This window comes from Salvia splendens, chromosome 14, assembly GCF_004379255.2.
Source record: "Salvia splendens isolate huo1 chromosome 14, SspV2, whole genome shotgun sequence".
Taxonomy (NCBI): Eukaryota; Viridiplantae; Streptophyta; class Magnoliopsida; order Lamiales; family Lamiaceae; genus Salvia; species Salvia splendens.
This window is the reverse complement of record NC_056045.1, coordinates 8,621,936-8,635,159: the sequence shown is the minus strand read 5'-3', so window position 1 is coordinate 8,635,159 and position 13,224 is coordinate 8,621,936. Positions and strand designations below refer to the sequence as shown.

At 36.8% G+C, this 13,224-nt stretch overlaps 2 protein-coding genes and 1 long non-coding RNA gene across 3 annotated transcripts; 2 read left to right on the top strand and 1 right to left on the bottom strand.

Moving 5' to 3' along the window:
- The first annotated feature begins 4,904 nt into the window (after positions 1–4,904).
- On the top strand, positions 4,905–6,801 carry LOC121764135 (protein FAR1-RELATED SEQUENCE 5-like). The gene is made up of 2 exons (XM_042160201.1): positions 4,905–4,914; positions 6,104–6,801. The coding sequence occupies exons 1-2, from the start codon at positions 4,905–4,907 to the stop codon at positions 6,799–6,801; spliced, it is 708 nt and encodes a 235-aa protein (XP_042016135.1).
- A 190-nt stretch (positions 6,802–6,991) lies between these two features.
- On the top strand, positions 6,992–8,476 carry LOC121764134 (protein FAR1-RELATED SEQUENCE 5-like). Its single transcript, XM_042160200.1, has one exon. The coding sequence runs from the start codon at positions 6,992–6,994 to the stop codon at positions 8,474–8,476; it is 1,485 nt and encodes a 494-aa protein (XP_042016134.1).
- A 1,965-nt stretch (positions 8,477–10,441) lies between these two features.
- LOC121765210 lies at positions 10,442–11,115 on the bottom strand. Its single transcript, XR_006042799.1, has 3 exons — positions 11,024–11,115; positions 10,793–10,953; positions 10,442–10,520 (listed from the first exon to the last, which is right to left on the bottom strand). It is a non-coding gene; the product is annotated as an uncharacterized LOC121765210 (long non-coding RNA).
- Between the last annotated feature and the right edge of the window lie 2,109 nt (positions 11,116–13,224).

Genomic DNA, 13,224 nt, shown 5'->3' with positions numbered 1-13,224 from the left:
TCCACTCGCATTTTATTATAAAAGCAAATGTATAAAAAAGTGACCCGCATTCTTTATTCTACCACTCTCACTTACAAAGTCAAACATGTAACTCTTACGTCTCATATGTCGATAGATGGTTTGGGTATCCAATCTAACTTATAAAGTACTCACTCCGTCCCATTGAAGATGACCCACTTTTCTTTTTGGATTATCCCAACCAAGATGACACATTACTAAAATTAAAAACACATTTTATCTCTATTTTATTCCCTCTCTCTTACTTTACTCTCTTGCTTAATACACAAAATAAAGCTGCATAAAATCCCGTGCCGCCCAAGGAAGGGATCATCTTTCTTGGGACGGAGGAGTAGTACATAAAAATAATATTTATATTTTTCAATTTCAAAATTTAAATTCTATATAAAAGAAAAATTTGTAATTCTAAATAATTCTAAAATTAGGGACATATCAAACACACACTCCACACAAACAAAATACACATATATAAACAAGAATAATGCTATGCAGCCATAATGTGGCCCGCCACACAATGTCATTTTTGTAAATAATTATAAAAATCAATGCAATAAATTAATAATAATAGTTAGTGCTAAGATAATTTTACTTAATTACCCTTTTCTCAATTTTTTCCTTCAAATTTCTATATCAACTGAGACACATAACACAACCTATGCTACGAATATAAATTATTAGAGTAATAATTTTATTGCATTGACTTTTATAATTATCTCCTCTCCTCTCTCTCTCATTGTCACTAATTTCTCTCATCCTCTGTAATTCCGTCTTACCTTCTCTCTCCTCCTAGTAATACTTTCACTCATTCTCTCCTCCCGTAGACATTTACTTTCTAATCTACATCAATTTTGTTATAGGAGTACAATTTTCTCAGAAAACTCTTGGAACAATTTCGACTGTAAATTTAAGAAATGCCGCCAAGGTAACGACGGATGCACGCCTTCAAATGGCGGCGGTGAACCCGACTTTTATATTCCCTCCGTCCTAACTTAAGATTTCTGTTTTGCCTAAACTTAAGAATCATATTTCACTTTTACTATAAATGGTAAGTAGGCTCCACAATCCACCGACTTATTCCACTCACATTTTACATTTTATTATAAAAGTAATATATAGTGAGACTCATATTCCACCCGTGGCGGAGCCACATGGGAGCAAGGGGTACGACTGTACCCCATATTTAGTTGTCTTAATATATAATTGTAGTAAAAACACACAAGCATTAGTGGTTCAGTGGTTTAGCGCTCCACTTACCTTACTTCGAACTCGTTTTCGATTCCTCCTGCTGCCACTTTCTTTCCAATTAGCGGTAGCACCTCTTTTTCGATCTTAATTGATCTGATCTATATTGCAGTTTATAGCATTTTTCATTTAGCTGAATTATATTCTTAGGTGATAGTTTGCAATTTAATTTTTATTTCAAAAATATTTTTAATGGTTTAGTATGATTGTTTTAAAATAATTCTAGTATGTGTGTATATTTTTATAGTACTTTATTTTTTATTATTTTGTTTTGCGGATATAGTAGTCATTTTTACGAATATAGCTTGTTAATTTGGTTACACTACTACTCTCTCCGTCCTAATTTAATTAAAGCGTTTCTTTTGGGACTAAATATAAAAAATTTGTGTTATACAAAATAAATGAAGATAAAATAAAATAAAAAAGAGAATAAAGTAGAGTTAAGAGCGATTATAGTATGATATATAAAATAAAGTAAGATCGACAATATGTTTTGTTTCTCTGCTAATAAGACGACTTTACTAAGTCGGGACGTCTTAAAAAGGAATACAACTCAACTAAATTGGGTGGACAGATTTTTTTTATAGTTAGTATTATTTTATTTCTAATAGGTGATGTGATTATTTGCCGTACATTTTTTGTACCCCCAGGACCCGTTCAGTTTATAAGAAATGAATAGAAATGGGTTTAATTCTTTACAATTTCTCATGTTCAGTTTACACTATTTCAAACTTGCGAGCCCTCCAAATGAGGCAGCGCCCGCACTATTCACCTCACAATACACAAGAATCAAATATGGACAATAAGGTGGTTTTCAATTATGCATTGAAAGCTTAGACCCGGAATTGGAAGCAAATTGACTAATTGAACCCTGCATTTTTTTATTCCTCCGATTTTAAATTGCACAAATCAATGCATGTGTAAGGGTTTTTTGGTCCACTCACTCAAACAAGAAGTCGTCATTTTCTTGGTGGGCCATCACAATGTAATTCTGGCCATATTTTATTTCTTTGCCTTTACTTAACTGAGAAAGTGAACGACTCTCCAGAGTAAAATTTCTATATCTGTCATTGTATTCTACTAACTTATTTAATCCACATTTGTTTACATTTCTTAAAATCCGTGTCCTAGCTAATTAGGACTCTTAAGTTAGGACGGAGGAAGCATTATATATACATAAAATTTTAAAAAAAATCATAGTTAAAAAATGTCAAATTTTGGTTGGTTATTTAATTCGTAAGCTGTATTTCAAAATTACAATTTTATAACCATTTACTGATTTACTTAATTTTGACTAAACAAACAATTTTTAATTAAATTAAAACATTACAATTTTAAATTGAATTCCATATAATATAACTATAAGATTAATATAACTTTTTTTAATTCATAAATAAATATAATTTAAAAATTGTATTATAATTGATTCACCCCATAACCTTTAATCCTGAATGGTAAACAAAATCATTGAGAAAGCACCCTGAACACATATATATCCATCAATTAAACCCTCATAATTATCAACTACGAAACATAATTTACTATTTAATTACACAAAAATATAAAAATAATTATATAGCGATTGCGATGGCGGTGGCGATGGCACATTGGTCACACGCTTTGTAGATGTGATGATAAATTTAAACGATGAAGCAAATTAATAATTATTGAACACTTGTCATTACGGGAAGTTTTCAACAAACCTGAAAATGCGAAAACCAATTTATTCAATCAAATGTTTACGTCATAATATAGCTATGTCAAATAATGTGATTTTGAATAATTATATCTGATCAATATCAAATGAGAAGTTAAAACTTAAAATCTATAAAAATGACCTTTTTGTTTATGTCGATATTCTTGTTATTTTCACGTGCATATCCACGCACAATTCTTATAGAAAAACAGCTAGCATCAGTATTTTTTTTATTTCTATTATTTCCAACAACACGACAATCCAATTAGTGAAATTTAGATAGTATTAAAAACGGGTCTCACATTCCACTCATTTGCTATCTTTACTTTTTTTTCATAAAGTTAAACAATTTAATTCTTTAAACTCGTGTCAAGTCAAAAGAACTCTTTAAATAGTAAACAGAGGGAGTAGTGTTTAATTCTGGGGGTATAACTAAATAGAATTGTATCTATTTATGAAAAACATATCTTAAAATCTCGTGTTATTATCCAAATGTGTCATATATTATGAGACGAAGGGAGTACATGTGCTCTAAAAAATATATTCTTTATCTCTTGACAATATATAAATAATACTCGATATTAACTGCAACATAGACTTTGGATCCATGAACTAGCAATCTTCTCTTCGAAATTTGATTATAATTAATTAGAGCCTAATATTATGATCTAGATTAATATATATTTCAGGATTATGAAGTTGGCATCCTTTGTTCTAATATATGTTTTTATTTTTATTTAATAATAACTCAATTAATATTAAAGTATATTTAAGGTGATCATCATCATACGTGGCATCAATTGATATGAAAATTATAGAATATTTCGAAACACAGTTTATAACATAGCAATCATGCGGTTGAAGTGATGCGATTAAAATTACACACAATAAACGTATAATTTTGGGAACAGACGTAGACAAATTAAGAAATTCTATTGACTATGCAGAACAATACAGGAATAATTGAGTATCTGATTGCTTGTATCAACATTTTCTTATCTTTAATAATTGTTAGAATATATACCTCGGACAAAATGAATGATGCTCTTGTGAGCTCACTTCATTAATTATTTTATTGCCAATGTTTTGAAATTAATATTTGTAACTAAATCTGTATATATACGGGGAGGACTAGGATGCATATTATTTTATTGCCAATGTTTTGAAAATTAATATTTGTAACTAAATCTCTCTATATATATATAGAGGTGTGATCAAATACAAACTCTCTATAATACAAACTGATGTCAACGGAGTGTACAAATTATGTCAACGGGGGCTGATGTCAACGGAGTGTACAAATTCTGTCGGGGGGCTGATGTCAACGGAGTATACAAATTCTGTCAACGGGGGCTGATGTCAACAGGGTGTATAAATTATGTCAACGGGAGTGTACAAATTCTGATTGTTCGATGTCAACGGAGTGTACAGATTTGTATGAAATGTTGACATTAGAAAAATCTATTATATTAACCGTTGATTAATTGTATTAAGTGAGTAGGATTAAAGTTTGTATAGTTTGTATTATAGATGGTTTGTAGTTTATCACACCCCCTATATATATATATATATATATATATATATATATATATATATATAGGGATGTATTCATTTCCTTTTCTCATATTTCCTCCTTTTTCCTTTTTAATCTCAACCTTTAATTCCAGCAATCTTGTGGCTTAAAAAAATTGCTGATTCCATTTAATTATTATCAATTAAAAATCGATTAACGGCAGATTTGGTAGATGATATTGTGTTAGTTATGGAAATTCCATGATTCTCTCATTTGCAAATATTACGGTTTATTTTCTTCTCTCACGTCGAAGAAGGCAGAGAAGCGTCAGACGTATATGATTCTGCATTACTATTTTTTTGGAAGGTTTCAATTATCACAAATCTAAATCCTATTGTTAATCAGTCGTTGGTAGTCAGAGTTTGATCTTAAGCAATGGAAGAAGGTAAATCATGAAGTAGCATGTTTTTTTAATGTTGCGGATCTTTCTGTAGAAGTGGTAGCAGTTTGATTATTTGATTTTTAATCAACAATTAAATTGTGTTTTGTGTTGCCATGGTATAACATTATTGCTTTCTGTGAGAACTTTCTCCATGGATTCGCTAGCGGCATATGTAGTGTATTAGGTTGAGACGAAGCATATAATGCACGTACGATGTATAATGCACTTAGGTTTCTATATAATGCATAATTCGTGAGAGGCAATGTTTCGGGTAAAAAAGATTTCGTCTGGATTGCGCGGTGTGGCGCACGTTGCTTGTTTCCCCTAAGGGTTTAATAAGCCTAGGGGGTAGGGTGTCGTATGTACAAGTTGTATTAGTTTGATTAATTGATTTTTAATCAACAATAAAATCGTGTTTTTTGTTGACGTGGTATAACATTACTGCTTGCTGTGAGAAATTTCTCCAAGGATTCGCGGGCGGCATATGTAGGGTATTAGGTTGAGACTCGGCATATAATGCACGTATTGACGACGTATAATGCACTTAGATGTCTATATAATGCATAATTAGTGAGCGAGATTGTTTCGGGTATAAAAGATAGGGTCGTCTGGTTTGCGATTTGTGGCGCACCTTGCTTGTTTCCCCTAAGGGTTTAATAAGCCTAGGGGGTAGGGTGTAGTATGTAGGGGGTAGGTTTTAATCAACAATTAAATCGTGTTTTGTGTTGACATTGTATAACATTACTGATTGCTTTGAGAATTTTCTCCATGGCTTCGCTAGCGGCATATGTAGGGTATTAGGTTGAGACGAAGCATATAATGCACGTATTGACGATGTATAATGCACTTAGGTTTCTATATAATGCATAATTCGTGAGAGGCAATGTTTCGGGTAAAAAAGATTTCGTCTGGATTGCGCGGTGTGGCGCACGTTGCTTGTTTCCCCTAAGGGTTTAATAAGCCTAGGGGGTAGGGTGTAGTATGTAAAAAACAACGTTTTTAATACATATACCACAACATGTACTCCGTAACAACGTTTTATTAGTATGTGTTATACGTATGCATAAATCACGTGTTTGTCTATCTGAATAATTTGACATATTGAAATCGTGAAAATCGTGCATTACTTGTCAGCATATTATATTGCAAAGTTGTTATATTATGCTGACCCCTTTTTTCCAATTATGTACAGTGGTTGTTGTACCTGAATGTCCTCCCTCGATGAAGTCTGTTGTAGGTCAGAAATTCCAGTCATTGGATTTCGCTTTTGCTTTCTACGACATATATGCCCGGGCAGTTGGCTTTGATACGCGCAAACAAGCTATGAGGAAGGTTGATGATGTCACCACGTGGTATCAAGTTGTATGCAATAGGGAAGGACAGAAGAAGGGTGAAGAGGATGACCAGTTGAATGCCCGTTCTGGTTTCACAATCAAGCGTAGGAAGTTATCTAAGCGGTGTGGTTGTACAGCTAATATATCCTTCAGGTTTTTCTCGGAAGATTGCTCGTCAGGATACATAATTCAGGAGTTCAATGAGATTCATAACCATCAAATGGTTGAGACGGAACAGCAGAAATTCATGTCAAGTAATCGCAAGTTGGATGATGTACATCACAAATTTATACTAGACTGTTCCAGGGCGAATATAGGACCCACGCTTACATTTAAGGTATTGAAGGAGATTCTTGGTGGGTTTGACCTGGCTGGTTGCACTGTGGGGGATATCAGGAATGCCTCATGGGACATAAAAGCATATGCACAAGGAGTTGATGTACAAATGGTGTTGGATGACATGGCTAGGAAGAAGGAGATGTCCGAGGCTTTCACCTATCACTACGAAGTTAACGAATTTGACCACTTGGTTGCTTTGTTTGGTGCGATGGTGTGATGAAGAGAAATTACCACATGTTTGGTGACATTGTGTCCTTCGACTCCACATACAACACAAATAGGTACAAAACTAAATAATGTGTTGTTTATGTTATATTCTATTAATGTATTGTATATTGTATGCATTATTTGTTTGATGTTACTGCATTATGTACTGCCGTAAGTTGCATTATTATACGATTATGCTTATGACGACCGGTTGTTGTCATGTCCGCAGGTACTGTATGATATTCACTCCTTTCACTGGAAAGGATAATCATGGTAGTCCTGTGACATTTGCGGTCGGGTTGGTGTGCAGCGACAAAACAGGGGCATTTGCTTGGCTGTTCAGACATTTTATAGATTGTATGGGTGTAGCACCCAGGATGATTGTGACCGATCAAGATTTGGGTATGCGATCAGCGATTGAAGAAGTCCTCGTCGGCACGCGTCACCGTTGGTGTATGTGGCATATAATGCATAAATTGGCAGTCAAGGTACCAAACAGATTATTGCGGGACGACGATTTCAAAAAGGAGTTTAACGCTTGTGTTTGGTCGGACCTATTAGAGCCGGAGGAATTCGAGGAGGAGTGGAATAGATTGGTTGAACATCATCAGCTGGAGGACATCGACTGGTTCAACACACTGTATGCATATAGGAGGTACTGGATACCGGCGTACTTTAGGGATTTTCCTATGGGTTCGATGATTAGGACTACGTCCATATCTGAATCAGAGAACAGTTTCTACACAAATTATCTGAAGCCCCGAGCAAACATAGCCGAATTCTACCTGAGTTTCAACCACGCCATAGAATTCCAGCGGAATAGTAGAACAGCTTTGGACTACCACGATGCCACGTCCATACCCATACTCGCAACTACTCTGCCGTTCGAGAAACATGCTTCTACATTGTTTACCGACAGTATGTTCAGGAAAATACAAGAAGAAATAGTCGAAGGTAATGGCAGATGTCGTGTGCTGAGTTTTATGTCAGGAGAAACTGCTGACACATACAAGCTTGGCGATAGCAAGCGCAATGCATATTTTGTTCGTCATGACAAGACGGATGATTCTTACTCGTGCGAATGCAAGCTTTTTGGTCGCCATGGTTATTTGTGCAGTCATATTTTCTTCCTATTTCGGAACAATGAGGTGAAAAAAATCCCGGAGAAATATTGTGAAAGCAGATGGATGAAGACGCCCTTAGCCAAGGCTGTACACGGGGAGTTTCAGGAACGCTTGCTTACTCACTCATCCGCTGACGATAGGCAAACTGTGTCAAAGAAGGCGATTTCAATGTTTTATGGGTTTCTTAGACAGTTTGAGACCGACATCGGCGCATTACGTGCATTTGTAGCTGGCGTCGAAGAACTTGGCAACTCACTTCAAACTGGTAATCCGGTAACCTCAGTCGCTGAGAAGAGGCATATGGTTGAAGAGTTTTACGGAATGGCAAGTCCTGAAACTGTTGCAGTGCATCCTCCCGATGTTGTGAAGACGAAGGGTCACGCCAGCAGCTCGGCGAGCCGTCTGATTTCAAAGAGAGACAAGGCTATAAAGGATGCGACTAGGCCTCTTAGACGGTGTAAGGGTTGCGATGAGATGGGTCATCACGACTCTAGGAATTGTCCTGTGCTTAAAGAGATGAGGATGGAGAAGGATGCTCGCAAGGGGAAAAATCCAGCTTGACTCATATCTTTAAAAAAATTCCTGCATTTGTTGTTCCTTTGGTCGATTCTTTATTTTTAGTAGGATGGTTGTAATAGAATCTCTTGGTTTACTTGGTTTGGGTGAAAAATATGTCGGTTTATTAGATGGTTAAACATCTGTCCCTAACACTTTTCATGAGCATTATTTTAACTCAAGCGTTGAAGGCCTAATACATTATACGGTTTCCATTAACAATTACAAAACATATATACACATTCGAGGCGTACTAAATATACGTTCTACTATATCAGGTATGCAATCAACAAATGCATTATTTATTGTTGCAATTGCATTAGACATAACGATTGTTGCATTATTTGTGTAATATACACAAACAACGTTTGTGTATGCATAATATAATACTAATACTTACAGTATATGCAGACATGATGCACATACAATGGAGGCCTACTATGTATTTGTTGCAAATTATTAGGTGTGCAATAAACGAATGCATTATTTAGTTGAGGCGCTAGCATTACGCCCAACGATTGTTGCATTATCCATGTAAAATACGCAAAGAAAGTTTCGTAATGCATAATATATTACGAATACTTATGTTAGGAGCAGATATTATATACAAATATAAATGCGTACTACATACATGGATTAATATGTATTAGGTGTATAAAAAAATGCATTATTTAGTGTTGCCATTGCATTGCGCACAGGAATTAGTGCATTATTTGGCATCTGTAAAGCATTACGACAGTTAAACGACCACCTATTTTGAACAAAACAAAATTACAAACACGACAAAGGACATAATACACCAAGTACACAAAAAGTATTTTCATCCGTCTGATTAAAAGGAATGCACATACGGTTCTGCTGAGTGCTCACAAGATACAATTCAAAAAGACTTTCTCAAAAACATTGGTAAGTGTATTGAAGGTTGTAATAATATCTAAAATGCTAAGTCTTCCAACAAATACCAGAGAGTCACGCACTACAAACCATAATTTTCTACCCAGCATTCGAAATTGAAATTTGCAGGTTTTTCTTTCCAGAACTTGGTTGCATTTTTTTGGTTTGCGGCACCGCGGACATTGTGAGCACAAGTCAGTAACGCCCTTGCGAACTTGATTCGAAACATTTCAATACTTTTGTTTCCCTTCGCTGTGAGCCCGCATTCCCAGTCTTTCTCCTTCTCTCCAAAGTAGGTTTCCAAGTGGCGCATGACATACACACCATTCTCAGATATGGACAGGTTGTTCCGCCACGGCATTGCAACTACATGTGTTGTGCACTTTCGTATCACATCAGCCAGTCTGGAGTCGTTGCACTTATCTATTGCGTCAGCCATGAATTTCCGCTAAAACAAAAACATACATAATTTTACCGCATCACCAAAATATGTTTTAATGCATAAAAGGAAAAAAAATAGAGTGGTCACATATCATACCAGCAAAGATGGTGTGTCTCCATATTTGTCGCCGAACGATGCGTGCGACTCTGTGAGGGTGTGGTCAATAATGTTGATCTTGCCATCCGGCACATCGAAACAGACCACATATTGATGTATCTTCCCCCAAATTGGGAAGAAGATCTACACGACGAAGATAACAATAAATGTTATTGTAAGATGTCCTAAACAATTGATTCTCATACAAATAAGTTTATATTCTCACTAACCAGATCGTGTTTCTCCCATTTGCTGTATCCTGCTCCTATTGCCTCCTCAAAAAGAATGGTCCAAAAAGACGCAAATCTCCTTTCTTCATCCCACTCTTCAGGGCTATCTATCAGCGATGGTGCCTACAATCGTTGTCGGTACTTCAGGTACTTATGTTGCAGAGTAATATTCATTTCGTAAATAGATAAAATAATAGATTCACTCACGCATGGCCTTGTCGAAAAGAAGAGTCTGGACGCTGTATATGGTGCCTTGAGCTTCTCCATATTGTTCAAATATGAGCACCAAGTGTCCACGATGACCGGGCTGACAGGTTTAAATGGTGCCAGTGAAAGGAACTCGGACTTCACTGTTTGTTTGTAGGAGTCTTCGTAAACAATTGCATCCCTGCATATCAATATAAAATGCCACGTTAATAATTGCCTACATAAGCACTATCAAATCCAAATAATGAAGCTAAAATCCCAGTAGGTTTATTACTTTTTTCAAAGAATACCAAACCTAATGTAGAATAAACTTCTATTACTGTATGATTACATAATGCACAATGAGAATTTCATAATGCGAAGTTTAGAAATTAATACATGAAATACAAAAAAAACAATCAGTAAAGAGAATCACCCTCTTCACACATCAAATGCAACACAAATAATACACACCTGATCGATTTATGCGTCTCCGCTGTGCTCAGAACCCAGAAATATAGTTCCTTGTCATTGCCGTTAGCCTTGGCAGTAAGCCTTACAGCACGCTCGTTGAAAGGAGATCGCATAGCAGGACTAGCTTTCCTTAAACGTGTCGTTTCAACGTTTAAATCCTGCTGCAAATATACAATACACATACAACAATTAGGCAAAATCCTTAAAAGATGTTATCTATTATTTTGTTACCGATCGGATGGCCTCCTTAGCCTTGTTGACCTTCTCCTTTCCTTTTACACGTCCAGCCGCGATTTTCAATGGCACGTCGGAACTAATACCACCCGTCCCAGCCTCAGAAATTACTATCCCCTTCTCCTTTGACAGGGGCGGTCTCTGTGAATGCAAGGTTACAATACAATTCATAAGATAATTAGACATACTGCATAATGCCTAAGATACTCAATATAATGCACCAAACATAATAAATAATGCATATAATGCATAAGATACTCAATATAATGCATGAAACATAATAAATAATGCACATACTGCAATGTATAATGCACATTATATCTGACCTAACAACGTTAGATTAGTACAAACCTTTGTCACTACAGGCTGTTTCTCATGTCCACGCTTCAAAGCCATTTCCTTTGTCAGGCCTAGGCATGCACAAACCGACCCGGCCCGGCGGTTAACCGCCGGTTCGGGCCCGCCGGTTCATGAACCAGAACCGGGCCCGGAACCGGCGGGTTGAACCGGCAGAAGGGTTGAAGGGTCGGAAGGGTCGGTTCAGGTTCGGCAATATATTGAACCTGAACCGGCGGTTCAAAACCGGCGGTTCGGCGGTTCGAACCGCCGGTTCAAAGAGTTAAATAGTGTTTCGTAGGTTAGGGGTTCGTAGGGTTCGCGTAGGGGTTTAGTATAGCCGTTGGAACCGGCGGTTCGTGGGGTAAACCACCGGTTTTCGGGGTAAACCGCCGGTTTGTCGGGGTAAACCGCCGGTTAGGGAGCCGGTTTCTGACGGTTCCGGCAACTTTTCAGAGGCTAGGCCGTAGGGTCAGTGTGTAGGCCTGCAAAACCGGTCAGAAACCGCCGGTTTTCGGTCAGAAACCGGCGGTTTTCTGACGGAAACCGTGGACAACCCGCCGGTTTAGGGTTGAACCGCCATATGTTTTTGTATATGCAAAAACAATTACATAATTGTATTTGTATATACTCTAGTCGATGAAGTATATTTCTCTATACGGCTAAATGAGGGAAACTTTTGACAATTCTACTATATTTGTTGATTGTTAGACGAAACTCAACATTTAAAGTTGAATTGCTAAAGGTGTCCTTAATTTAGTTATGTAGAAAGATCTTCTTCGCCGGTTAAGAGTATATATATAATACACTTATACGTTTAAGAACTTCAACATCGTTTCTTGTCATTTGTAATTAGTTCTTCACTAGTAGTCTCATTTGTATTTAAATTTTGTTTAAGACTTCAAGACCGCCATATGTTTTCAATTTGTAATTGTTGTAACTTGTAACGTGTAATTTGTAAACATGCAATTTCAATAAATTGCAACTTTATCCGTATTTTTTTCAATTTTATTTACTCATATTTCATAAAAAAACAAACTTGAAAAGTGTAATGTAAGTTGATTAAAATTGAAAAGTTGAAAAATGCAAAAAAAAAAAAAAAAATTCGTCGAACCGTCGAACCGGCCCGGAACCGGCGGTTCAAGCCGAAAACCGGCGGTTTTGAACCGCCCCGTAACCCGCCGGTTTTTTTAACCGGAACCGGAACCGCCGGGAGCTAGGCGGGCCGGTTCAGGTTCATACATTCCCCGACCCTTGAACCGCCGGTTCATGACCCTGAACCGGCGGTTTTCGACCCTTGTGCATGCCTAGTCAGGCCTGATCTGTTATCTTCCTTTCCCTATGTTTTCAAGTCAATCAGATATGTGTCTTTACAAGTTCACATAAAAATGTTATGATATACAATACATTAAATTAAATCAAACCTTGACTCTCCCATCGGGACATGACATATCTGATATTACCTTAACACATTTTTGTTTTGTTGTTGTCACCACCTCTTTACCACCTTCTCTAACTCTTCCAGTTTCGTCACCCGACGAACCCACCTTAGCATTTCCACCTTTCGTAATCTCCCTTCGCTCGTGTACCGTCTTCCCTACTCCACCAGTCTCCTGCGCAATACAACAATCATTTAAATGTTATCAAAATAACAAAAATTATGTGCGCGAATAACTAATTTGGATACTTACGGCACCAACCACCTCCATGTGTGTTGCTGCAATTGAGGTGTGCACATATGCTGGGACTCCAAGTCCGGCAACATCACCTAATGGAGCAGACATTGTCGCGCCTCCTTGACACACTTCATTTAACGGCCGATCCACATCCGGTGCAACACTTGCTTGGCCATCAGGTTTGGG